Source organism: Symphalangus syndactylus, chromosome 14 (genome assembly GCF_028878055.3).
Source record: "Symphalangus syndactylus isolate Jambi chromosome 14, NHGRI_mSymSyn1-v2.1_pri, whole genome shotgun sequence".
NCBI lineage: Eukaryota > Metazoa > Chordata > Mammalia > Primates > Hylobatidae > Symphalangus > Symphalangus syndactylus.
In genome coordinates, this window is record NC_072436.2 from 102,098,502 (window position 1) to 102,126,280 (window position 27,779).

Here is a 27,779-nt window from a genome sequence, read left to right on the forward strand (position 1 = left end):
TTAATGATGGCATCAGCTACTTATTGAGCACCTACTATGCAGTCTTCTAGAGGTGGAAAGAAATTTAAAAATATATGGCACAGTTCCTGCCCTTGAGGGGACTTGCATTCTTACTGGGAAGATACGACAAACACATAAAGAGATAAACAAGTTACACCACAAGAAGTCACAAAAAGATGAAGGGACTTAAACTGGGTCTTAAGATCGGCAGAGAGGAAGGAACTAGAGCAAGGGCATGAAGCAAGAGTGAGCCTGGGCAAGATGCACGGCTGACTGGGAAACGGTAAAAACCCAGAAGAGTTTCACATAAAGCAATATTTGGGAATACCGTGTTAGAGACATGCAGGATAGATGGGAGCAAAGAGTACTTGTAGACAGTTAGAAACCTCAGGAAAACTCCAGGTATCAAGTGATGGGAACTCACCTGGAGAGTAAGTAAGTAAGTAGCAGCATTAATTATTACTAGTTTCATAAAATACAACTCAATTATTTTGGAGTTATGCTACAGATGTAGCATCAAGATTTTTCAGAGGATGCTACCAAAATAAAATTGGTGAGGTGTGTGATAGTTTTTAAACCTTTCTAGTAACTGATCAATTTTAGTGATAAACAGAAGATGAAAGGGAAAGGAATTTTATTGTGTTAACATTTTATTTAATAGATTGTGACTTCTGTAGTATTTCACTTTCCATGTCCAGTCGATTTGGCATTGTGCTTTCAAGCACTGCCGGCCAGATAATAAGAGAAAAATCTAATTTCAAATGAATTCATTAACTTCTAGGAAATAAAAATCTTGGCTTAAATACTGGAAACTCAAAAAACTTGGCGGTGATCCTTTATGTGTTCCAGACAACTACTGTTCAAAACGCAGTAGGTGGGTTCCTAATTTGCCATCAGACAAGAAGAAAACCTGCAACACTTACATGTGAACCTTTGCCTATTTTATCAACAAACGCTTCAATAGAGGAACAGCTTCTGAAGACACCAGTTTGAGTACCAAGATTTTGAATGAACAGAAACCAAATACCCCTAATTTACTATAGGGAACTGCCTGGGAATAAAGACAAATTGTTTGAACCCAATTTTTTTCTATTATAAATCTGATGTTTGGGGCATATCAAGGATGCTGACCATCTTGGACATATCCATGTGGAAACAGAGCACATTTTATCACCCCAGAGCCAGGCAGGCCTCGTTGCAATTTGATTCCTCTATCTGAGCTGTAAGAGCTTGGTTTCTTTACAAAATAGGAAAACAGTCAAGTACTGCAATCCTGAATTTTCACTTTGACCTGCTGTTTGTAGCAACTGCTGTGTGTGAGCCATTGAAGTTTTGGTGCTATTGCCACTTTCTTTTCAGGCTGCAGAAAGTCTTTTTAACAAGATGTGGCTAAATCACTGCTTTTTTCCTAGTCCATCTGGTCGTGTGTGTGACACTCAAGATCACTAGTGGATCTTGAATACTGAATACTCAATAAAACAGACTGGACTGTTTCCATCTTCAGCTCAACCCACACAAGGGAAAATGTTTCTTTGCCTTCCTCTCTCCCCAGTTTCTACAGAAATCCTTGTTCCCTTTACTGATTTCCGTAACTACAGAACAAGTTTGGAGATCAATGTGTTTTTAAGCTTTGAACCTTCTGAATCATGGTTTAAGCACAAATTCTCCATAACTCAGATTTGCAACATATAAAATACAGTTCTGTTAATTAATCCTTTGCCTTAAGGGATGTTAGATATTGCCTTGGGGTTTTGGAAGACATGAAGCAAGACAGAACTGGCCCCTAACATAGTGTGTATTAGTCTAAGAACACTGGATGAGTTAAGTTAAATGCCTAGGAAGCATAAAATTCACATCCATGTTAAATATGAACATGCTCAATATTATACTCGGGGAATGACTTCAAGTTGGAAGTTTGCATTCTTACAAACGTTTATTTTCCTCCAAATTTATTGTGTTTTTCTGTAATGATGTGAAAAGTCTTCATTTCCCTTTTCCCCAGTGTTAAGGTTCAAAAAGCCAGATCTTAACCAGAAACTAATCTTCATCTCTTCAATGTCTTGTATGTTGATTTAGTTTCCTATGTAAGTATTTATATTAGTTTTCCTCAGGGATTTATACATCGATATATATATAGATATATATATATATATATTCCTACACAGATATATACAAGCTTTTTATCCTCATCTTACCACTTGACAATACAACTTTAAATATGTTTTACACAGCTGTTCCTTGGTCAAGGTCATTTGCAAGAGCAAGTCGGTTTCTGAAGAAATCTTGTTTGGTGGGTGAAGGATCCATTGAGGGATTCTCATTAGTTTTTTCCCTGTATTCTGATCCACTGGACCTAAAATCTCAGCACACAGATAAAGTACAGGTTGATTTGGTTTTAATTGTTTTCAAATATTTTTATCTATCCCAATTGTTTTGCATTTGTAAAACAGTTGCTTCCTAGAACTGGAATACTTTTTACTCCCCTGAATTTCATGACTTAGGACATGTGTATCTAAGATTTGCATTGAACATAAAGAGAATATCTTTCTAATGCTTTATGGGGACAATTGTGGCAACTGTATATGTCAGTGTAAGATATTATGTAATAACATCATAATAGGGGAACAAAAGCTCAGAAAATTCAAGAAATCCTGTTTTTGATTCAATGAAGTAACAACTCCACAAATTACCAAGGACCTTAAATTAAAATGGATGGAAATCATAGTTCTCAACCAAGGTTATCAAGGACCTTCACTGAATTTGGCATTACATTACAAACTCTTGCTTTTGCTTGTTTTCATTTTCAAATGAAAGATTTATTGAAGCCAACCACACATATATGCTACATTTGGTAGAATGCAGAAATTTGTACAGTAATCAGATTGCAGAGATACTATAATCTCAACCACCACAAAAGAGACCAAAGCCAATCAATAGCCAACAACTCAAATCAGTCCATTTGAGTCCCCAGTCGAGGGTGCATTCTTCCTTTATCTTGGTTAAGCCACTTGGGTAATCCATTCCAGCTCTGCACCTTCTCCAGTTTTCTCATGTCAGAAGTCCCTGGAGGGAGGAGGCTTTCTGGAAATAACCTCTGATAAGCTAGACTGGGGCCCTTTGGCTAGCTTAAACTCTGACCTAGAATGGGTAGAACTAGTCCAGACACTAAGAACCAATATCAAAAAACCTCATGCAGGGTGTATGAAAGTGATGTTAGACATGAAGTTGCTTGTCCAAAGCTTCTATACAACTGACCAAGTTCTCCATATGCTGAGGCTGTCAGGTATGCTTCCACTATCCACCAAAGAAGGATCCAGGGCCTCCGAGTCCTTGCACTATCATTGGTTTGCTACTGTTGAGTCCTCACTCTTGTTATTAAGTTAATCATGACTATCATTTACTGAATTAATGGGCAGAATTCAAACATCTCTTTACATTATTCAAAGAAAGAAGTTGGATCCACAAAGACTAAAAACCGTAACGTCTGGAAACCTGATGACTGACTAGATATTTTCACTTTGCCCTCGATATTCAATATCACAGATGAAGCCACAGCCGCCCACCATGCTTTCTACTTCTGGTTGGTAAGGAACACTTTTCCACTACATCCCAGTGCAGAGAGGAAAAAACTATTCTATCTCTCAACTCCAGTACATCTGGATACTACTCATCAAGCAAGATATCTGGGTGGGATGAGGTTCTCTTCCTTTTCAGGAACCCCCGAGTTCTCCCTTGAAAGAGCCTCCACATGGCCCACCCTAAAACTCCAGGCCTTCTCTCATCTTTCACAGATCCCCCCTACCTCCAGTTCAAATCATCCCTGATAAGTGCAGTTGTGCCCCCAAATTTAGGAAGATATATTTTTGACCATCTCATTCTTTCTCTATGTCTTCCATTATTCAGAAGACTAGGAATGCCTATGTTTTAGGGGCAGGAAGTTGGGGGCAGGATTTGAATTGGGCTGCTATTTCTTCTTGTTCCCCCACAGGACAGTTTCTCATCAGAAAGTCATTAGTCAAAACTTGAAATCTTTGCCTCATATTTCCCCTCTTAGCTACATCTGGTCTATCCAAAACCCAACATGTCACACTTTGATGGTTCCAACATGCAACTGTTTAGTGTTTACCTGAAAATAGGAAAGCTTTGATGTCACCACCAGCCCCAAGGACCACAGAAATCTTCACCAGTTGCGTTCCCATTTCTGAAACAAATGCCAAAATCGCCCTGTCTAGTTTTCAAAGTCCACAAACTCAGCTTAAATTTTTTTAACTGCTCTTCTCGCAAATTGTACCTTCCCTATGTCTCCAATGTCTGAATTTCTCTGCATTTCTTGATATTAATTAAACTAACAGCTAAATTGCTCATCCTTTTCAAAATCCAGCATTCTGCTATAGCCATGACTAAAAGCTCATTTTCATCCTTGTAAAGATCATTTTAACTGACCTCTTTATAACGCTTACATGTATATGGCCACCTGGACTCTTCCAAAGGTGTGGCCGTTAGGCTCTGAAGTAGTGCATACCTAAATGACTAGGAAATAACCTGCAGGATCAAGGAGAAAAGGCGAGCAGATTTGCTTTTATTCCCTTTCTCTATAAAACAGAAATGGCTTTTGAGCTCCTGGAGCCATTGTGGCTGATTGCAGGGCATATCTGAGCAGACATTATAGGGACAGGCAAACACTCGCTGGGGAAGGGTACCATGGCTGCCAGGACATACTGTCACATAACCATCCAAGTATTTGATGGAAAGAGGAAAAGACAACAGACCTGTTGCTAACTTTTCCTTTCACTCAAGTGAAAAAGAAAATAGCAAATTCAGTAGGTCATACCAAGTCTAGATTTCCTATAAATAAACCTTTTGTTTGGAGCTGGGGATGGGGGTAGTTGAACCCAGTGCTGCAAAAACCTCTGATTTAAGAAGGCTTGGTTCTCTGATTGGAAAGACTATCCTCCTTGAAAGCTTTAGGAGACATGCATCTGTCTCAAGAAGTAAAGGGGCAAGGAAACACCCATCCTGTCAGCCAGTCAGTCAGCCCTGGTAATCAAAGCAACAGCCCTTTGTGACTCCACCTTTACTTTCACTAGACAACACTTCAGATTTTAAATACAAAGGATAGCACCAGTATCGTGGAGGCAATCTGATTGATGGAGGAGGGACTGATATATGAGAAAGGACAAGAGGACTAAGGGAATCCACTGGCCCTTTACCTGAGGAGAATTCCAAACAGCTGCAAGAGGACTGACAGCAATTAACCAACATGAGTTTGGAGAGCCCAAAGCAAATGAGCATTCATTTAATAAATATTTGTTGAGTGCCTACTATGTGCTATGTACTATACCTTGAATCAATACTTAGGTTATCCTTAAATTGATCTGTAAGCTCCTACTGGGCAGGAACTATTTCTCTTACATCTTTTGTGCTGGACAGAACCTAGTGTATTGAAGACACTTAATTGAATGGTTGATTTCAAATGGCTTATTGAGAAACATTTGTAATTAAGGTTAAGTAATCTAAAATGTTTACCCCTTCAACTATCCCCTTTAATGTTAAAGTTATATAGGAAATGAAATGGAAAATGAGAGAGAACCCCAAAGTGGGTAAGAGTGGGAGAGGGACTTGAAATGAGCTTTAAGGAAACAGAATAGGTGAGATAAAGTTATCAATGGATTCTTTAGCAGCCCTGCTTTCTATTACATGGTCTGTTCAACAGCTGAAGCTGGGCATATGCAAAAACTGCTGGGAAGACACCAAAAGAAGAGGATTCACTGAGATAAAATGATTACATACGGGGCCCTGTAGAAGTACTCTCTCTGTGTGTGATTAAGAAAATAGACAGTGATGGGACTGATGGAGGGTGATGACGAGAAGGGAGACACTCTGACGCATGTAAATTTTAAAGTGCTAAAGAGGAAGAGAATGAGCGAGAAAGTAATTAATCATTTGGAAGCCATATTCCTTATCTTCCACTATCCCGAAATTTAAGGATAAAAAGAGAGAGTACCATCTACATTCCCTACTCCTAAGCTATCTCACATGATCCTCTTCCCCACTGCCACATCTGCCATCAAGAACACGCGTTAACGTAAGTGTTGCAAGATGTATATATTAAGATGAAGTATCATTTGCCTCAGACTTCACAATAATCTAGGTTTAAGTCTTTGACAGCCTCTGTATAGATCCTTCTAGAATGGGACAGTTTGCCTTCCATCCTGCTCAAAGGCAGGGGAATAAGTATCGGTCTAGCTAACATTAGCCTACCACAGTAAGTCTGTTCCCTCTAAGAATCCTCATTTAAAATGTGTAAAATCACTTAACATTTCCAAACTTTAAGATATGTAGCCTTTATTCTGATCAATTATGGATACCTTTCAGGGACATGTGACCTTGTGTCTGCCCAGGACAAATGTGCCTGAGATGGAAACAATCAGAAGGTCATTCTTTTCCCCAAATATTTTGGGCATTTTTCAGGATTTTTTTAATGATGTCAACTTGACTCTCCCTTTTGAATCCTTGTGGGTATGAGCCTTCGGCCCTCCCAGCCTCAGAGGGAAGAGAACCCTTTCTCAGGTTTTCTGTTGCATCTGGCTCCATGCCTAGCTTCATCCCGAAGCAGCATTCTGGGTGTGTGGGGCCACCAGCCAAACAAGCCCCTATGGAACAAAAAGTGTGTCAGTGTAGACAGGAATGAGCCTCCAGAGGGCTGTGGGGGAGGAAGGCAGCAAGCCCCAGACATGACACAAGTGGCTTTGCTGGCACTGGCTCATTTGGACCTGTGAGGCCAGGCTCTGCAATGGTTCCAGTACTCAGGATTGGCCACTTCTTAAAGTCCTAGGGCTTGCTGCCAGCCTGACCTCCTGACATGCAGGAGGAAAATGGGCTGAATGTCTCTTCTGGTTCCTTCCTATACCTGTCCGCAGGCCTGACTTCAGAGTGCAAGTTCCTGTGTAATGGCTGGGACTATGTCGCTCATGATTCCTATACAAGTGTCTTGCATAGTGCATGCATATAAGATTGAATGCTTAATTGATGAGAAGAATGGTGTGTTCTCATCTGAGTTAAAAGCCACTGCCCTTCCTATGCTACAGTGGGGCCTCCCTGACCTTCCTCTCTACCTTATAATGGAGCAAATCTTCCATGGTCCTCATATGAAAACACTCGGAAAATGCTACTTAAGCTGCCTCTTCAACCCATGCAAAGTCTCCAAAGTGCCCACTGCAGCACCCTAAGCACCTGATGGTACTGACTGACCTAGGCCAAATCTAAAAAGCCAGGAAAGCCTGCTAGACAGACAGTCTTCTCTGTGGCTCCACCTTTACTTCCACTCAGACAACACTTCGGATTTTAAATACAAAGGACAGCACCAGTATTGGTGGTGGCAACATGATTGATGCAGGAGGGACTGATCTATGAGAAAGGACAAGAGGACTAAGGGAATCCACTGGCTCTTTATCTAAGGAGAATCCCGAACAGCCACAAGAGCACTGACAGCAATTAACCAGCATGAACTTGGAGAGCCCATAGCAAGTCCTCTACATTATACCAAGGTCAGTGGGGAGCTACAGAAAGATAAAACCTGGTCTTCTACATGCTAGGGCTTTAAAATTATAGGTCCCAAGGCTTCATTCATTTCTTGCTTCAGGTGATAAAAAGATGTGATTACTCAGATCAAGCTACAACAAAGTCAAACTACAGATAAAGCAAATCTCCACACTAGAAAGGACTCTGGTGATTTCTTAAACAATCTCCCACTTGATGCAGGGACCACTTTCATAGCATCCCTGACCAGAGGCATCCCATGAATCCATTCCTTCATGACGCAGCCAGCTCCAGTTCCATGCAGCTGCATTTTTAGGAAATTCTTCCTCTTAGCCACTGCTCCTAGTTCTGCCCTCTGAATCCAGAGAGGACAAATCCACTCCTTCTGCCTCATATCACCGGCAAAACATTTTCTTACATCTCTCTGATAAATAGGAATTGGTAAAGGGACCAGTGGTGAATCTATTGCTCATTGTTTTCCAATAGACAGCACCCAGTCATTATAAATGACAGTGGGCAAAAAATGGCTGTTTTGGGAATACCGTGGTTTAAAAAACAAAAAAAAGATAGGCTCCAGCTGTGCCCTTAGGATTTTGCAGTCCTTAGAAGGATTCAGGAGTCTGGCCGGGTGCGGTGGCTCACTCCTGTAATCCCAACACTTTGGGAGGCCGAGGCAGATGGATCACTTGAGGTCAGGAGTTCAAGACCAGCCTGGCCAACATGGTGAAACCCCATCTCTACAAAAAAAAAAAAAGAAAAAAAAAATAGCCGGGGCGTGGTGGCGGGCACCTGTAATCCCAGCTACTCAGGAAGCAGGGGCAGGAGAATAGCCTGAACCCGGGAGGCAGAAGTTGCAGTGAACCGAGATTGCGCCATTGCACTCCAGCCTGGGCAGCAGAGCCAGACTCTGTCTCAAGAAAGATTCAGGAGTCTAAATCAGGGTGGGCTGGAGAGGTGTCTGTTTCCAGGTTCTCCCACCCCTGTCAACTTGACAGATGTTGGCGCTGGGTCAAGAAAGATCTAAGTCTATATGATCCTAGAAAGAGGAATACAATTCTCAACTCTTCAAACCCTGAGTAAGGTGGGTTGAGGATCCAGCAAAGCAGCATGCAAGCATGCACTGGGTTCCTTAGCAAAACTGAGAGAGAATGCAGGGCTATGGCTAAATGCAGAGCTGTTGCTCTTCCTTCTTCTTCCCCCTTCTCCAGTAACAACAGGCAGAGACCAACAGTCAGAGGCCGGCTAATCTCAGTACCACCCTCCCCACAGGAGGATAATTGCAATTAGACAAACCAGCAAAAACAAAGTTCTCACTCCAGGGTTGCCCCCAATTCCTCCATCAGGACCACAATCTAAATCAGCCAGTGACCTCGACCTTCAAGGAAAAGGTGATTTCCCTGTGCTTCCTCACTTATCGGCAACTCTCCAAAGGCAGCAATAATGCCTCTGTTTAACTTTTCCATCTACTAAAATACGAAGACTTGTTATTTAAAACTGACTGCAAGAACATCCTCCACCAAGAGTAACTAAGCAGCAGGGAAAATCTCTCTAAGGGAGAGGGAGGTAGGCTGAGCCGGTGGAGATTGAAACAGCAGTCTCTCAGGCAGGCAGTGGCTGGACTGGCAGATCCCTCTACGGTCAAATGCTAATGCTCACCTCTCTCTTCCTTACATTTTATGCTGGGGTTTGGCCACTGCCTCCCAGAATGTAAGACAGTGCTGACCAAAATGCCTGTGGGTGATGTTTTATACAACAACAACTTAGAATCTCAGAAGGACCACAGGAGGAAAATACCTTATTTTTGCCTCCTATGGAATACAGAAACTCCATTAAAGTGATTTCTAACTAGGGCCAAGCCAAATCCACTCATTCAGGGAAAGCACTAATAGAAGTCCCAATAAACCTGAATCAGCACCCAGGATGACAACAGGCCCCTAAATGCAGAAGTGCTGAGATCCCTTAGAAAACTTTCCACAGACGAGGAGATCTGATGGAGCACCCATGACACGCAACCCCAATAGTGGATCCCACTCCTCCCAGTCTAAAGGGGCTTTGATTGTCACCAGCTCATTTCTCAAGGGAACCACCTCTGCCCACTCCTCTGAGGACACATGACTTTAGGAACAAGGAGGGAGGGATAAAAGACAGAAGAGGCAGGGCAGAGAGCTGAGTTTGCTTCTACTCTGGGATATTACAATGAGAAACATCTTCACCCCACCGGAACTGTGGCCACTGGGTGCAGGCACTGTACTTGAAGCAGTTGTGTGAGACCAGGCTACTTTATACTTATTATTGTTAAAACCTCAAGATTTAGCCCAAAGGGAAATGAGTTACAACGCTGTCTTGTCTAAGGGCTACTCACTTCTTTTTAAAGAGCTTGCGGAAGGAGCTGCGAAAGCCCCCCTTCTGGTCTTGCCTGGGATTTTGATCGCTGAAAGATGTTTGTTCACTTTCTCTTTCTTCTTTGGGACAGAATCTGGTAGTATCTTCTAAATGCATCTCCTGGAAACAAAAAAGAGGGATTTTTTTCTTTACTCCTTTCCAACATTATTATGGATCCTGACTATGGGACAATTTTGTAGTGTTGTGACTTTCCTCTCCCATGCCAAAAGACTACCAGTGGGCACCCAATCCCAACTAAAGCAAACCTAGGCTAATGAAGAAACCAGTAGGTGAAAAGAGGGTAATTTCCTGCTGAGTGTAGTATTTTCTATGTATCAAGGCAAATAGTCTAGCGTAATATATAACAATAATTAAAGATAAGGAAATAAAGAACATTAGCTAATGTTTAAAAAGTGGACTTTAAAAGAAGACTACAAGAACGTCCTCCACGAGTGAATAAATTCTTATTTTGACACCAACACTGTCATGCTAGAAAACCAGTAGCAGTCCCCTCTTATCTCCAGGTGTTTCTCTTTCTACAAAATAAGGATGTTCCTTTACTTGTAATGCTAGTTTTAAACTCATGTTCCTAACTCTCCATTTTAAGCATAAATGAGGGAAGGCATTTTTGAGAAGTCAGACCTGTTTAGAAGTAAATGTCAACTAATACTTTCAACCTGAAAATATGCCTGTAGTACAGTTTTTGCAATTCTTAACCCATGCTATTTGGAGTATAAAGCAAAATAAGTTAAAAATAAGGCTGTATCTTTTGTGACCTCTCTAGTTTTTTTTAAGTGTGAGATGTGCTAAATAGAAGTGCATGTATATTTATATGCATGTAAGCCAGATATGCATTTATATACATGTTTATATTCCATATGAACAAAGTATTTACCTTGAGGTGACTATAATTTAAAAGCAACTTTAAAAACAGCTGCTGAATTTTGAATAACCTTTAGAGAACCCCAAGAAGTCAAAGCAAAAACCACACCAATGATGCCCTAAAAGTCTCATGAATTAGATGGGTGACTGCTTGCTGACAGAGAAGCAAAGTGTGAGGATGGATTTTTTTTTTTTTTTTTTTTTTTCAGGAAACATATGGGTCTGACTTTGAGAACTGGGGGTTGCAGATACAGAAATTCTCTGAGATTCTACTAAGATTCATAACTAGACCATGGAGATCGACATGCAGTGTTTCTTAAAGGGTGGTCATGTGACTACAGGATCAAGTTGGGCCTTTATTTAAAATGTAGCTTCTTGAGCCCCATCCCAGACTTTCTGAATCAGAATCTCTGCAGTTAGGCCTAGGTAATCCTTACGCACACTTAGATTTGAAAACGAATGATTTAAGGGAGGGGTCCCCAACTCCCAGTACTGGTCTGTGACCTGTTAGGAACTGGGCCGCACAGCAGAAGGTGAGCAGTGGGGTGGGTGAGCAAGCGAAGCTTCATCTGTATTTATAGCTGCTCCCCATTGCCTGCATTACTGCTTGAGCTCCCCCTTCTGTCAGATCAGCAACGGCATTAGATTTTCATAGGTGCACAAACCCTATTGTGAAATGCACATGCAAGGGATCTAGGTTGCGCACTCCTTATAAGAATCTAACGCCTGATGATCTGAGGTGGAGCTGAGACAATGATGCTAATGCTGCGGAGTGGCTGCAAATACAGATTAACATTAGCAGAGAGGTTTGACTGCACAGAGACCATAATAAATCAATTGCTTGCAGACTCATATCAAAACCCTATCAGTAAGTGGCAAGTGACAATTAAGCTGCATCTGGTGGCAGGCTTTACAGCGGCAAGTAAGTTGATGAACTTCAATGGTACAGCTGCATCTGGTGGCCTTAAAAGTAGGTTTGAGACAATTTCAAATCTCCACATGTTCTGGATTAATGTCAAGGCAGAATATCATGAGACTGCCACAAAGCACTGAAAAGCCTGCTTCCATTTCCAGCATCCGATCTTTGTGAAGCAGGGTTTTCTGCAGTGACAGCAACCAAAATGAGATTACAGAGTAGACTGGACATAAGTGACACACTTCAGGTGTCACTCTCACATATTACCCCCAGATGGGACCGTCTAGTTGCAGGAAAACAAACTCAGGGCTCCCACTGATCCTAGATTATGGTGAGTTGTATAATTATTTCATTGTATATTTCAATGTAATAATAACAGAAATAAAGTACACAATAAATGTAATGCACTTGAATCATCTCGAAACCACCTCCCCCTCCACAGTCTGTGGAAAAATTGCCTTTCCCAAAACTGGTCCCTGGTGCCAAAAAAGTCGGGGACCACTGACTTAAGGCATGCTTCTGCCCACCTACACTTAATGTTTATATGAATCACCTGGGAATGGTCCTAAATTCTGATTCAGTAGGTCTGGGGTGCAAATTCTGCATCTATAACAAGTTCCCAGGCAATGCATTTGCTACTACCCCCAAGGACCATATTTTGAGAAATGGGCTTTTAGAGACTATTTAGTGACTAAATCTATTAATGGTTTAAGGAAAATCTTTCTAGGGAACCATGATCTCAATAGCATTTCACACTTTATAAAGCCTACTCAAAAACTGTATCTTCTTTGGCCTGATCCTCCCAACAACCCTGTGAGATAGGTTGTTTTATTTTGAGACAACTGGAGGCACAGAGAAGCCAAGTGACTTGTCCAAAAGCACACAGCTACTGGGCAGCAGAGCCAGGACTAGAACCTAGATCTCCTGACAGTCACGTGTTCTCACTAGAGCATACCATCTTCTTTCTTGACTCTAAAAGAGACAAAACACTAAAGACTAGGCCTCAGCTAGCTCTGCTGGGCTGGGTGAAAGATATACAGAGTATTTAAAGAGATGAAACACTAGTTTTGCACATCTCAAAAGCAAAGAGTTGATACCTTTACGGATAGAGCTTTTGAGGGGTTTATCTTTTGCAACTAAAACCCCATCCCACCATCACCTCCAACACACACAAACATGCACATATATACTTAGACATGCAGACATGCACATACATGCCCATGCACATATATATACCCACATGGTCTCTGCCCACCTGCACTCTGCATGCCACCTCTCTCTAGGACTCCTAATAACCAGGGCCTTTTTTTTTTTTTTTTTTTTTGAGGAGACTCGCACTTTCGCCCAGGCTGGAGTGCAGTGCTGCGATCTCGGCTCCCTGCAAGCTCCGCCTCCCAGGTTCACACCATTCTCCTGCCTCAGCCTCCTGAGTAGCTGGGACTACAGGAGCTCACCACCATGCCTGGCTAATTTTTTTTATTTTTGTATTTTTAGTAGAGAAGGGGTTTCACCGTGTTAACCAGGATGGTCTCGATCTCCTGACCTCATGATCTGCCCACCTCAGCCTCCCAAAGTGCTAAGACTACAGGTGTGAGCCACTGCGCCCGGCCACAACCAGGTCCTTTTAAGTTTTTAGAAAGAAAAATTGTGTCCAGAAACAGAAATAAGTAATGGGAACTTTGCATGCTTGAAAATTTTAATGATACTGCTAGAGAAAATGCCTCTTTTAACTGACTCCCATTTGCAATTTCCTCGGTATCTCATTTTGAGCTGACTTGATGCATGTCTTACACTGTTAGATGAAACTTGCTGTCCAGTATGTGCAATTAACGGTTCCTGATACATTGTTTATTGTTATTTGGTATGTCTGGTAAACAGCCACAAATATATTACTCATTGTTTGCTTCTCAGATATATTGTTATTTTTGATTAATGGTTTTTGTCTTACAATTGTTGAACCCCAAATTTTTTACAAATCAACTACAAAAGGACATTGTTATTACATACGAAATAAAAGTTCTTTACAGTACAGACTATACTAGTTAGAAGGTTTTGTATGTAAACCTCTGCTTATCCCAAGTCACACTGAATTGGCACTATAATTTCCATTTACTTCCCCTTTCAATAAACTTCTACACTCTGACACATGCCTAAGATTGATTTCTCCAAGAAATTCTGCCTAATCAAATTTTACAAAGCTTGGAGTTGAAAATCAGAGCTAGAGGAAAATCTGAGAACCCCAGGGAACCTCAGCAGCTTTAGCTGAGCACACTATTACATGTTTTTGTCCTCTGCACGGACCAGACACAGACTTTGAGTACTGGAGTGCAGGTGGGCAGCAAGCTCCAAGGCTCTTCATGATCCCGCCCCTTCCTGTTCCTCTGGCCTAATTTCCACCACTCTGACATGGCACAGTATGCCAGAGAAAAGGCATCACCATGCTTTTCTCACGCTTCCCTACCTCACTCTTCCCCTAGCCAACTTCTAGGCAGCTTTTACAACCTAATTCAGACATTCAACTTATCTAGGAGGCCTTCTCTGACCACCATGACCCCAAAGGTTTTAAATATCCCTCCCATGTGCTCCCACAGTTCATTACATAATTCTGTGTTTCTGTGTCTCCTTCCTGTACTAAGCCAGTGGTCCCGGAGGATAGAGACTGGTATATTTCTGAATTTTCAGCAATTAGCACAGAGCCTGGTACAAGACAAGAACTCAGTGTTTGCTGAAAAATTAATGAATGAAAAAAGTCAGTGTCATCACTGTTTCCATTCGAAAATGAGAATAGTTGGAACGGAAGGGTGGTCGCACAGGTCAGAGCTATCATGTTACTTATGCTCTGCTTAATCAGATCAGAGCAATTATTTGCTCAGAAACTATTAGCACTTCGTGGATAAGTATTTAAAGACCTCTTTAAATGACTTTCAGGCTTGCAGACACCACAATTAGACACCAAAATATCAAACACCGGTAGACCTGCAGACACAGGGGTTGGCAATCAGAATACCTCAACATTCACTGAGGCTAAAGTTGTTTCTATTTTGGGATGTCCCTGTCCCAATAGAGTTTGCAAATTAATAGGACACTCTTTTCCAGTCAAAAGAAAAGCAAGCAGAAATAAAGCTGGCTTTGCAGCAAACTGCGCAGCGAGTCTACCTTGAGCTAGGGCAACTTGCTTCCTGCCTAGCTACAAGCAAGAATGCTGCCGGGAGGAAGTGGAATAGGCTGGCGCACCGTGTTCCATAGAAACGACACCTCACAGAGAGAAGAAACACACTGGGCCCGGGACCTGCGGGCGGTGCTCTGAAAAATGTGCAACTCTTCACATCAGCAGGAAGAGATTCCCCATAACTCCCTGAATGTGTGTGTGCCAATCAGGTCTAAAGAGTGGCGGGCTTCTCTGCTACCTCTGCCATCCCTCGTGTACCATATGAGGCAAGCTCTTTGGATACTAGTACTGGAGAACAGGCGCTGCCACTCGCCTTCCAGGACCCAGGAGCCCACAGCTCGCAAGGCGCAGGGCCTGCCCCTGCTCTCCCTCCGCCTCCGCCCGCCGATGGCTCTCGCAGCCGCCCCCGAGCGCGCTCCCTAGCCCCTAGCCTGGCCCGGCCCCGCTCCCCTCCACGCTAGGAGAACTCGGGATGCTTCCTGCAGATCTAGGCCTGGGGCCGTCGACGCTGTGGGTTTCGGTTCGGTTTTACTTTACCCTCCTTACTTCCAAATAGGTCTGTTTTTCGCTTTGGGACCTCTGTTGGGGGAAGAAGGTCCGAGGGGCGCCGCGGGCGGCGACAGCGGCGGCGGCCGGGCCGTGCGGCTGGGCTGCGCGCTCGGCCTTGATGGGCGCGCGGCCGCCGCTGCTACTGCGCGTGCTGTAGAGGCGTGGGGCCACGCCGTCGGCGGGCGGCGCACGTGGGAACTCTTTGAGAGAGCGGCTCAGCGGCTTGGCCTTGCCGTGCGCCTGCGCCGCCGCCTCTAGCTTGTAGGCGCTGCTGCTGCCCGCCGGCGACGTAGCGCTCTTGGGCAGCGGCTGCAGCGGGTGCTCCGGCCGCTCGGCCTCCATGGCGAAGCTGACGGGCCGCAGGAAGCAGATGTCCAGGCTGGACTCGGAGGAGGCGGGCGAGCAGTTCTCGAAGAGGGCGGGAGCCTGGAACGGCTCCTCGTCGTAGGGCGCGGGCAGCGCGAAGATCTCGCCGCCGTACTCGAACTCTTCGTAGGCGGCGGGCACGAAGCTGCGGGCATCCGGCATGAGCTCGGCCGGGGCGCGCAGGGAGCGCTCCACGTTGCCCAGCGGCTCAGCCGGAGAGGGCTCGAAGTCCATCTCCGGGATGGCCTGCAGGGGCCCGGCCAGCGCCTTCACGTCCTGCTCGGCCGCGCAGAACTGCGTCGGTGCCAGAAGGCTCTCGGGCCGCTCGTGCTTCCTGCCGTCCAGCTCCCAGTCACTGGGCTTCCCGGGCTGCAGGCTCTCCATCAGGCTTTGCTGCTGTTGGCTTTTCTTCACTGGGGGCATCAGATGTCTTTAGTGGGGGAAACAGAGTACAAAAGAGGTGTGCTTACGGCCGGTTAGTGCAGGCCTCTCGCCTGCCGGCGCCCCTCCTGGCCGCCCTCCGAGGCGCCTGTGCATGCCACCTCCCGAGCTCCACAAACTTCCACTAAGGCGCTCCCACGAACCCCCGTTCCCAGGCGGAGAGTGGACAAGGCAGTCCGTCGAGCGGAGGCCCGAAGGTATTGTCTGAGCTTATGGGAAATGGCCTGCGGGCCAGGGACGGTCATCACCCCGCGTGGAAGCCCTGACCCTCCTCACCACCTGCGGTGCTCCAAGGCACACCTTCAACTCTCTTCTCTCCCTTGCTTGCCCTAGCAGGGTCATATAAAATAATGGAAACTCAACTTCTGTTCGACTTGTGGATCTGCACACTCAGAAACAAATTACGTTCCTAAAGTAAACGTGGCATGATCTTGATAACTGTTGAATTTGGATGAGGGCGTGTGGAGTTCACTGAACTCTTCTATGTAAATTTGAAATTTTCATAATAAAAATTTTAAAATATTCCTTGTCACTGTAAAGCATGCTATATAATTCATCTCAAACTTCCACCCACAAAGAATTACCAACATGTAAAAGCTGTCACTCGATATGCCCAATTTCATGGAGGGTTTTTGGTTTTGGAGTCATGGGTAATGGATAATTTACACAGTTTACAAACTAGGATAGGGTACCATCAGATGGGATGTCCAGTTGTTCTGGACTTAAATTGACAGACGGACACTGACCAGAAGTGGTTATTCTGCTAGTTTATCTATTCATATTTTAATTCTACCACAAAAATGCACAAAGACTTTGGGAGGCCGAGGCAGACAGATCACCTGAGGTCAGGAGTTTGAGACCAGCCTGGCCAACATGGTAAAACCCCGTCTCTACTAAAAGTACAAAAATTAGCCAGGCACGGTGGCAGCCTGGCCAACATGGTAAAACCCTGTCTCTACTAAAAGTACAAAAATTAGCCGGGCATGGTGGCAGGCGCCTGTAATCCCAGCTAGTCGGGAGGCTGAGGCAGGAGAATCCCTTGAACCTGGGAGGCGGAGGTTGCAGTGAGCTGAGATCATGCCATTGTACTTCGGTCTCAAAAAAAATAAAAACAATGCAAATATAAATGCTAAAACCAGTATCTTACTCTGGTGGTCTTAAAATGAAAATTAGGTGTCACGTTAACATGTGAAAGAGTGAAACAAAATATTGACCTCATTTGAATTATCTTTTAACTTGGAAGAAAGATTGGGAGTTTTATTTTCCATACGCAGAGTGCAGTGGCAGCCATATTGTTCAGTCTGGGTATAATCTCTAGGGGTTTTATATTTTGGCTCTATTTGTTGCATTTCAAAGAAGATGAAGTTTTGTAACTGCCTCAAGAGTTGAAGTGATCCATGAAGTAAATATCTACTTTCTGCCTCTCTTCCCACTTTCTACACCTGTCCCTTAACATTAGTGCCTTCCTCTGGGACCCAAGCATCGGGTTGGCTGCTTGGCTGGCACATATAGGCCTGATAGGGAAAGGGGATGGAGGAATCTAGGCTGCCCTGCTAACCCACACAGACTGGCTGGGTCCCAAAGGCATTGGCATTAACCTTCCCACAGCAACAGGTGCTTACGTGACGGCAGGGCCAGAACTGGGAGCAGAAGGGTAGGGTTGCAGCAACTCTTCTGAGTGGATCCCAGTGTCACGGACAGCCTCAGGACCTGCAGTGGAGGAAGCATCTTGCCCAGCATTGGCGCACTGGGAAGCCAGCCCTTTGTACAGTTTCGCCATGGATGACCTAACAGAATGGAAGTAACAGTTCTCAGGTTGTACAGTAGCAAACTGGCTCTCTGAACACATAGATTATGCCAAAAAAGATAGATGTCTCAGATAAAGTTTGCTGTGAAGGTCTCTATCTCCAGGGGCCTTTGCAAACTAAGTTCCTTTACTTAATAGGGTGCAAGCTGGCAGGACTAGGGAAGCTGATTCACTGGCTGAAAAGAGCTTGGGGGAAGGGGTTGGGGGTATGGAGAGACATCTTCCATAACAGGAGCCCTGGCTTGGGAGACAGCATCTTTTTCGGGTCTGAAGCTTCCACAGAAATGGTTGTTTTCCTCCACAGGAGTTGGGATGAAATTGAAGGAAATCCAGGTCATTAGGAAGCTGTGCTGTGGGTTGCTTCTGCTCCCTCTGAAGCTCAGATTCTCCCTAATCAACACTTCCTATTTCTCCCTAATATAAAACCTATTTGAAATTCCTCTCCCTTATTTGCTTTATTTTTATCCATATCACATATCACCATCTTATTTATTTGTTCACTGTCCAACTCTAAAAAGGAAGCTCCATGTGGCAAAGATTTGGTCGGGGCCATTTTGTTCCTTTCAGTATATTCAGTGCATGGAACAGTGCCTGACACACAATAGGTGCTCAATAAATATCTGTTGAATTAATAAAGAAAACTGTGTTGCAGCCTTTTAACTGCGATTTTGAACCAGGCAAGTTTAGGGCAGTTGAGCTATTTTTGAGGTGGTTAGCAACATGGGATGAGGGCAGGTCTATGTAAGCAGTAGAGTGAAGTGGGTTTTTTTGCTAAAATAATTTCCACCGGGTAGTCAGTGTCTTGCTCCTATAGCCAGCCTGACTAGCTCTTTCTCTCCCCTTCTCTCTTCCCTTCTACCTCCCGCCACTGCATTTCAGCTACTTAACACACAACGTGGGTACTTGTGAAAGACGCCCATAGTAACTGGTCTTCGACCCTCTAGACCGCACCGTCAGAACCTTACTTCTTGAGCTTTTTCCGTTTCTGAATAAGCAAATCTTCATTGCATTGAAACAGCAGGGTGTAGTGTGAGATAAATACTCGGAGGCGCTGGACACACACCAGTAGTAGATAATAGTCAGGGTGCTCCTGCTCTGTGAACTTCAGGACGTTCTGGATGGAGGGGAAAAGGAAGCAGCATTGCATAATTAGCATGAAAATTTGTTTTTTCTCTTCTGCACCTCACCTTGATCTATTGTGGGAGATTCATAGCCATTTAATCAAAACAATGAACAATACACACGACCCATCTAATTATATGCTGAAAGGTCAAACTGGCTGCTCTCTATCATACCAACAGAAAATAAGTCACTATCGTACCTGTTTGAGTTGAATGTGAACATAAAATAATTTCATCTGAAAAGTTAGAAGCATCTCCTAAGTAGACCTCTGAAATAATAGCGGCATTCTAACAATTACTGTCTATAAGTAGTGCCTTAACTCAAAAGAGCCAGACCAATGTTGAGAACGTCAGGCATCAAGGCAGGCGAGGGAGGAGGATGTTTATGATCAAGCCTGGTGGCCCCTCCTGTTACATTCCCCACTGTGCTGTAGTGGAACATGCCTAGGACTTGGATTTGGGAAAGCTAAAATGTATCAAGTACTTCCTACTGCCAGGTAGTAAGCCCTTTACATATATTATCTCATTTAATTGTTATCGCAACCTCCTTAAATAGGTACCATTATAAACTCCATTTAACAAATAAGGAAATCGAGGTACGAAGAAGGTAAATGATCTTCATCAGGTCACGCATCTAGTAAATAATGGAGGCAAGATTTGAACTCAAGTCAGAGAGTGGAACCGGGGCTTGTTTGCCATATTCTACTATTTGCAAAACCTGGGTTTCAGTCCTAGTTTTTTTTACCTACTAGGTGTGTTAACTTGGGTAAATTGTTAACTTCTTCGGCCGTAGATTTTCTCTTGTAAAACATGACAACAATAATACCTATTTCATGGGATTGTTGAAAGGATTAAAAAAGATCATTACTGTGAGAAAATGCTTTTAGGATCTAAAGCTATATACAATTGAAAGTCTTTTCAGGGCACGGGTGGTGGCTCACACCTGTAATCCCAGCACTTTGGGAGGCGAGGTGGGCAGATCACCAGGAGATCGAGACCATCCTGGCTAACACGGTGAAACCCCATCTCCACTAAAAACACAAAAATTAGCCGGGTGTGGTGGTGGGCGCCTGTAGTCCCAGCTACTCGGGAGGCTGAGGCAGGAAAATGGCATGAACGTGGGAGGCAGAGGTTGCAGTGAGCTGAGATTGCGCCACTGTGCTCCAGCCTGGGTGACAGAGCGAGACTCCGTCTCAAAAAAAAAATAAATAAACACAAAAGTAAGCCAGGCATGGTGGCAAGCGCCTATAGTCTCAACTACTCAGGAGGCCGAGGTGGGAGCATTGCTTGAGCCTGGGAGGTTGACGCTGCAGTGAGCCAAGATCAAGCCAAGATCACACCACTGCACTCCAGCCTGAGCAACAGAGCCAGACCCTGTCCCAAAAAAAGTCTTTTCAATATTGATACTTTGATACTGGACTACTGGACTACTACCTTAAATTAATCCTAAGCATTTCTAAGATGCTTTCATTGAATTACTTAAGAAGATCAGTCAGCAATTAAACCAGAACAGGTGGGTGGTGGGAAGAAGAGGGTCTAGTGGGGGTTAGTGAACCTCTCTTTCAACTTTTCTTCCTCTAGGATATCACAAGCCCTGCAGGAAAATGGTGTGAAGACATCAGCTCATCATCTTCATGCCTCTTCTGTGACATAAAGCTTAAGCATGGCATGGTAGAATCTTGGACCCATGCCAAAAGAAAGTAGTCAGGATAGCAGTTAAGTGAGCAGGTTAGATGGATATTTAGATGTCATGTGGTAGCATTTAGATAGCTGTAAAACCAAAATGAGAAGAACTGGATGAGGTGCTTAGAATCTAGCAGGAGTGGTTCTAGAAAGATCCTGGATCAGCTGAGGTGGAAGTTGCTGGTAAGTAAAAATAGAATTTCAGAGGTAAGCATCATGAGCTGAAAATTTTTAGAGATAAAGATTTTAGGCTGGCTGCAGTGGCTCACACCTGTAATCCCACCACTTTGGGAGGCTGAGGCAGGCAGATCACTTGAGGTCAGGAGTTCAAGAGCAGCCTGGCCAACATGGTGAAACCTCATCTCTACTAAAAATACAAAAATTAGCTAGGCATGGTGGCACATGCCTGTAGTCCCAGCTACTCGGGAGGCTGAGGCAGGAGAGTCACTTGAACCCAGGAGGCAGAGGTTGCAGTGAGCCAAGATCGCACCAGTGTACTCCAGCCTGGGTGACAGGGCAAGACTCTGTCTCAAAAAAAAAATAATAATAATAATAATTTAGCTCATACCACAGGGTATTATGAGTTATCATGTAATCATAACAATCTAAGTAAACACTTCTTAGAAATATTAATGATTCTTGAGGCTTTACAGTATTTCTCAGTTGGAAGCCAAAACCAGTAATTATTTAGCATGCAAATCAGTTTGGTGGCTTTCCCACCCATGCCTACCTGCAGATGTATCAGATATTCAGGGATGCGCTGGACTATGTGAAAAAACAACGTGTAGATGTCAGATTTAATCTCTTCATCACCCTGAATGAAAGAAAGGTCAAGTCACTCTTCAGTGTTCCTCCAGCTGTGGCAGCAGAACCTCTGAATCAGTCCCACCAGAGTAGGAAGGGTTTCCTCCCAGAGCATTTTCTTCCCAGAGATTGTCATAGAGCATTGATCTCTCATGGGAGAGGCCACATGTTCAGGGACATGCTCTAGGAGACAGCTGTTCTCCCGCAGGGAGCATATCAAATACTTATTTTGAATCCACCCAAATTTCCAAACTACCCTCTCCTTCCACTCAGCGCAGTTTCAGACAGAAGCAGGCACTCAATAAACTGTATTTGAGCTGAATTAATTCATTAAGACTCTCCAGCAAGTAATCGTGACAATGGTGTAGTAATAGGCTCTAAGGGAGACTTGGCGCCTCAGGAGAATGGAAAAGGGAGTGTCATTAGAACCTAGTCAGCTGGCCTGGGCCGCAGAAGACATGCTGCACTTTCTCCATGTCCCTTCCTTTTCCTTCTCTTCTCTTTCCCAGATATTTGCTGAAAGCTAACATAGTAGGCATTATACTGGGTTGGGAGTAGTGGGGGGTTGAAGTAGAAACTTAGTAAGACAGAGCCTCTCATCTCTTGTGAAATTTGATTAACTCTTAGTGTTGGGGCTTCTGATACTGTTTTTTCCTATTGGTCTGAAATAACTAAATTGTTATAGATGTGTATGTGCTTACTGAGCACCTACTGTATCATTGCAGTAGCAATACTTCAAGCACATGACTAGAGCCACCTTATGATCTTATAAACTGACAAAGGATGACTGAAGTTTAATATTCAGATTCACATCTTCTGAGACTGGAAAAAACCCACCACATACAGCATGTAAGCAGCCTGGAGATCTCTGCATAGAATGCCCATTATAGAACTATAGTTTGTCTATAGTTCCAACGGAATGGAACAGTGGGTCAGTAAGGCAGGGAGGGGACCAATACAATGGCACTGATCCTCAAGTGAGTTCCTTTAACGCCAGTTAGTAGTATTAGTGGCTGTGTTCAGGCCATTCCCCAGCCTAGAAAGCACAGTGCATGTGCTGTATTGACTGGGTGGATGAGCAACATCATATGATGCCATGTGCAGATGAAGGATAGCATATATATGGCGTTAACTCACCTCTTTCAGGACTACAACATGAACCAATGAGATGCACTCAGGCAGGTCCCTTAGGTAGGCAACATAATAATCCAAGAAATTATTCTTTAAAACAAACACAAAAATGCATGGTAAGAACCTGAAAACAGGATCTATAATATTTTTATAGAGTCATATATGTAAAAGAAGGGTACTTTGCAGAGATTATCTTATTCATTTAATATGTTCTTTATTTTATATATTTTGAGGCTTTAAAAAATTTATCTTAGCCTGGGCTCGGTGGCTCACTCCTGTAATCCTAGCACTTTGGGAGGCCAAGGCAGGTAGATTGCCTGAGCTCAGGAGTTCAAGACCAGCCTGGGCAACACAGTGAAACCCCATCTCTACTAAAATACAAAAAATTAGCCAGGCATGATGGCGAGCGCCTGTAGTCTCAGCTACTCGGGAGGCTGAGGCAGGAGAATGGCATGAACCCGGGAGGCGGAGCTTGCAGTGAGCCGAGATTGCGCCAGTGCACTCTAGCCTGAGGGACAGAGTGAGACTCCGGCTGAAAAAAAAATGTATCTTAAAAAAAATTTTGGTTTTAAGGTAAACATCCCTACTGCTTTGGAATCAAAACTCAGCATCGTCTCCCCAATGAGAGAAAGTGAAATAATAAATCCAGGGAAGAGGGAGGTTCACGTAAGCTGAAAATGTATTTTTTTAGTCATGTAACAATAAAAATGTATATTTTATTTTTGTAATTCCATTTCATTTCAGTCAATCATGTACGTCCAGATGAGGGACTCTGCCCATCCCACTTCATGTCATCCAGATCAGTAGTTCACAACATTTTCTAGTAATTGCATATTTCCACTAATTGCATATTTATCTATGCATTATCCCCTTAGGAAAATCATTCTCAGCTTCTAAAGTTATAATAATTCTCAGCTAAAGGAAGCATACTAAACACAAGCGAGTAAAAGTGGTATTAGAGGATATTAGTACATTATATGCACTCTAGTCTATAGAAGAAAATAATTTGCAAACTTTGTATTGTTACCCACAGTTCAGAATAATTGATACACAGAAAGTGATTTCAGGAAGTCTGGCTTGCAGACCAATCTTAATTAGCCCACACAATCTTTTAAAAATAAGAAAATTTCCCACAAAATTCTGGATTTCCAGCTTTTCTTAAAATATCAGAAGCTCTGGCAACTCCAGTCCTTTTTTCCTGCATAATGATTGGATAAAGCTGAGTAGCTATTCCTTGTATAACAACACAGCTGCTCCACTGCAGCTCACACTTCACACCAGTCCATACTGTGTTCACTTCACTCATTTATGCCACTGTCTGGCCCTGTAGGCATTTGAGTTTGCAGCCTCTGACTTGGATCATATTTTCTTTGTAGGATATTATAGAGATTGCAAAATTCAAGATAACAGCCACCCATCACATTTTTAAAAAAATCTCCAAGGAATGAAAATTGTGTGTGAAAATACACATGTATATACAAACTCTCATGTGTATATATATGCATGAGTGTGTATATATCTCATGTGTGTATATATGTGTATATATATATACACACATGCATATATATACATATTTTAATGTATATATACTTTTTTAAAAATTTAATAGAGACAGGGTCTTGCTGTGTTGCTCAGGCTAGTTTTGAAGTCCTGGGTTCAAACAATTCTCCTGCCTCAGCCTCCCTAAGTGTTGGGATTACAGGCACGAGCCACCACACCTGGCCCACAAATATATATACATACATTTATATAAACACACACACACACACACAATACATACACACATCCACATGTGTATTCAACGGAGGCAGTTATAGTACAGTGGAAAGTTATGAACTAGAAGTCAGAAGACCTAACTTAGGGCTCTGAAAGTCACACATCTCCAACTACCTAGCTAGCGGGGTGATTTCAGCGAGGCTTTTAAACCTCTCTGAATCATTCCATCATCTGTACGTAGAATGAGAAAGTTAGACTAGATCTCAGTGGTTCTAGCTGTGAAATTCACTGCTTCTAGATTCTCTATTAAGAGAAGTAGACAAACGAGACACAAATCCATATAAGTAAAATGTATAGAGGGGCAGAAAACACCTTACCTCATCATTTGTTAACTTAAGGAATAAATCTCCAAGAACGCCTTGGCGTGGCCACTTCAGGACCCTTTCCTGCAGTGCATGAAGCAGATCCAGGTGCTGCTGGACGAGGTACCGTAAAGAGCCAGGGAAGAGGCTTGAAACAGAATAGAGACGGAATCACACAAACTAGGTGTAGAGAAGAAAGGACCCTGCAAAAATACATGCAGCAGGGCCCATTCTCCCAGCCATCCAACATACTGTGAGTCACAGGCCTGCATTTAGGATTTTTTAAAGTTTTTCATTGCACACCTAATAGCAGATATCCTGACTACAAAAAAAAAAAAAAAAAAAAAATACAAAAAAAAAAAAAACCTTTACTAATGGCTTCTATACAAATGTGTATTGAACTAATAAAGAGGCCTGGCATGCCACACCTGTAATCCCAGCACTTCGGGAGTCGGGTGGATCACCTGAGGTCAGGAGTTCCAGACCAGCCTGGCCAACATGGCAAAACACTGTCTCTACTAAAAGTACAAGAATTAGCTGGGCATGGTGGCATGCACCTGTAATTCCAGCTACTTGGGAGGCTAAGGCAGGAGAATCACTTGAATCCGGGAGGTACAGGTTGCAGTGAGCTGAGATCATGCCACTTTACCCCAGCCTGGGTAACAAAGTGAGACTCTGTCTCAAACTAAATAAATAAATAAATAAAATACAAATAAATAAAAAGCACATCACTTGAAAGACCTTTTTACATGCTCATTTAAATGACACTCAGTGGAAATTCTAAGGGATACCTTTTTCAATGTTTTGGAGCTATTCCTAGATGTGCAAAATAGTCTATTCTAATTAGTGTTGTAGATGCAGCACTGAGGTGGCATCTACGTGACCATTCTCAGCTACCAGTAGGAGACTGCTATTTAGGTCAGTAGGAAAATTTGTTTAAAGTTGGCAACTAAAAAGCTCAGGGAGTTGTAGGGTATCAGAGGGTTTCTTTTTTCCTTTTCTTCAGTTTCTAAGAGGAATACTGGGCCAGGACAATCTTGTCTGGGTAGGCTATTAATACAGTTTGGATGTGTGTCCCCGCCCAACTCTCATACTGAAATGTAACCCCCAGTGTTGGAAGTGGGGCTTGGTGAGAGGTGATTGTATCGTGAGGGTGAATTTCTCGTGAATGGTTTAGCACCATCCCTTTTGGTACTGTCCCACCAAGTGATAGTGATAGTGAGTGAGTTCTCATGAAATCTGGCTGTTTAAAAGTGCGTAGCACCTCCCGTCTCTCTGTCTTGCTCCTGCTGTGGCCATGTGACATGCCTGCTTCCCCTTTGCCTTCCACCGTAATTGTAAGTTTCCTGAGGCCTCCCCAGAGGCTGAGCAGATGCCAGCATCGTGCTTCCTGTACAGCCTGCAGAACCGTGATCCAATTAAACCTCTTTACTTTATAAATAACTCAGTCTCAGGTATTCTTTATAGCAATGTGAGAACGGCCTAACACAGCTACTGACCAGGCCTGGCTTGTTACTCCCTGGAATTTTACAAAGCACTTTTTCTACCCTTCCATCCCTCTCTTCTCCATCTTGCAATGTACCTCCTTTTTTCTTTTTTTTCCCTTTTTCAGAAGTAATGAAGGGAAGAAGGGAGACGTCAGAGAAGGGTGGGGTGGAGAGGAGAGATAGAGAATCATGGGAGGAAGAGGAAGGGGGACTAGCTGGGTAAGAGTGATGTGATTAGAGGCCTATAGAAAAGAGGAAGAAAAAAATAAAAAGAAGCAGAGTTTTTCTGGGTTACAGCAAGGATTGGAGCTCTAACTTGGTAACTTAAGGTAGGTTCCTTTATGCTTTCAGCACTGCAAGTTTAACAAACAGAAAAGAGATGGTCTGGTTGATCTGAATTTACTTGAATATTTCCCCAGGGTCAAATGAGAGTAAACTCATGGACAACTGGGGTGATTTCCCAACAAGCAAACCTTTGTTGGAACAATAGGAAGGATGCCAGATCGAGAGGAGGTTTTTTTCAACTCATTTCCAAGCAAAGCAAAGTGACCCCTGTGACTGTAGCTCAGAGGAGACACACAAACATGAGAATAGGGTACCTAGCCCCCTATGAAAGGATACGAGGAAGCCTTCCACTCCCATCTTCCACTCCCTCCACCCCCTGTGCCTGGATCCCCCACAGGTACTAAAGAGGAGGGGCCTCCTGACCTGAGAGCTTACAATGGAACAGTGGGCTTAGGAGATCAAAGAAATCCCTGTCCAGATCAGAGGGGAATTTGGAGGGGTAGCTAGGGGGTATACTGACTGGGAGAAGACCATAAACCTGATGAAGAAAAATACAACTGATTGTACTGAAAGAGTAAAATGCTGCACCAGCCAAAGATCTAGGTGCAAAAGATTTCTTCCTAACCAGTGGTTGTAAATGACTTTGTGTAATAGTCCTGGTGTGACCCTGGAAGATATTAGGGCAAAATGGGAAGATCTGACTTTGTGAAGAGTTGTCTATATATGTATATAATGTCTTGGATTATCGATTTCCTTTTTCCTTCATTTCCCTCCCTCCCTCCCTTTCTTCCTCCCTTCCTCTCTCCCTCCCTCCCTCCCTCTCTCCTTCCCTTTCTTCTTTCCTTCTCCCTTTCTTTCTAGAGAGCTGCATTCTGCTACACTGTGGTCAATGTACTTGGAGAATGGGAGAGCTGGTACCAATCTCCTCCTGGACTGCCCACTGGGATGACTGTTTGAGATTTCAGGGTGGGGTCGGAGAAGGTTAAGGCCCCCATCAAGTATTGTGGAAGCACATAAGTTACACGAAAAACAATGACCTACAGTGGGTTCTATACGAAATATTGAAAACGGGCTTTAAACCTTTTAAAAAAATTTAACAAGGGTATTATTTGAAATTAGGAAGGAGTGTGAAATCAGAA

At 43.5% G+C, this 27,779-nt stretch overlaps 1 protein-coding gene across 11 annotated transcripts in view; it reads right to left on the bottom strand.

Moving 5' to 3' along the window:
* Nucleotides 1-617: 617 nt before the first annotated feature.
* Nucleotides 618-27,779, bottom strand: part of ARHGEF33 (Rho guanine nucleotide exchange factor 33) — an 86,029-nt gene continuing 58,867 nt past the window's right edge. For 2 of the 11 annotated variants that reach the window (XM_063618120.1, XM_063618118.1), the window contains 8 exons: nucleotides 24,884-25,016; nucleotides 22,797-22,880; nucleotides 21,586-21,669; nucleotides 19,017-19,165; nucleotides 17,867-18,031; nucleotides 15,426-16,233; nucleotides 9,902-10,041; nucleotides 2,786-4,201 (listed from right to left, as the gene is read on the bottom strand). In XM_063618120.1, the coding sequence (XP_063474190.1) occupies nucleotides 4,150-4,201; nucleotides 9,902-10,041; nucleotides 15,426-16,233; nucleotides 17,867-18,031; nucleotides 19,017-19,165; nucleotides 21,586-21,669; nucleotides 22,797-22,880; nucleotides 24,884-25,016 (1,615 nt within the window). In that variant the 3' untranslated portion in view covers nucleotides 2,786-4,149. The other 9 variants (XM_055242452.2, XM_055242453.2, XM_055242454.2 and 6 more) reach the window with 9 other exon arrangements.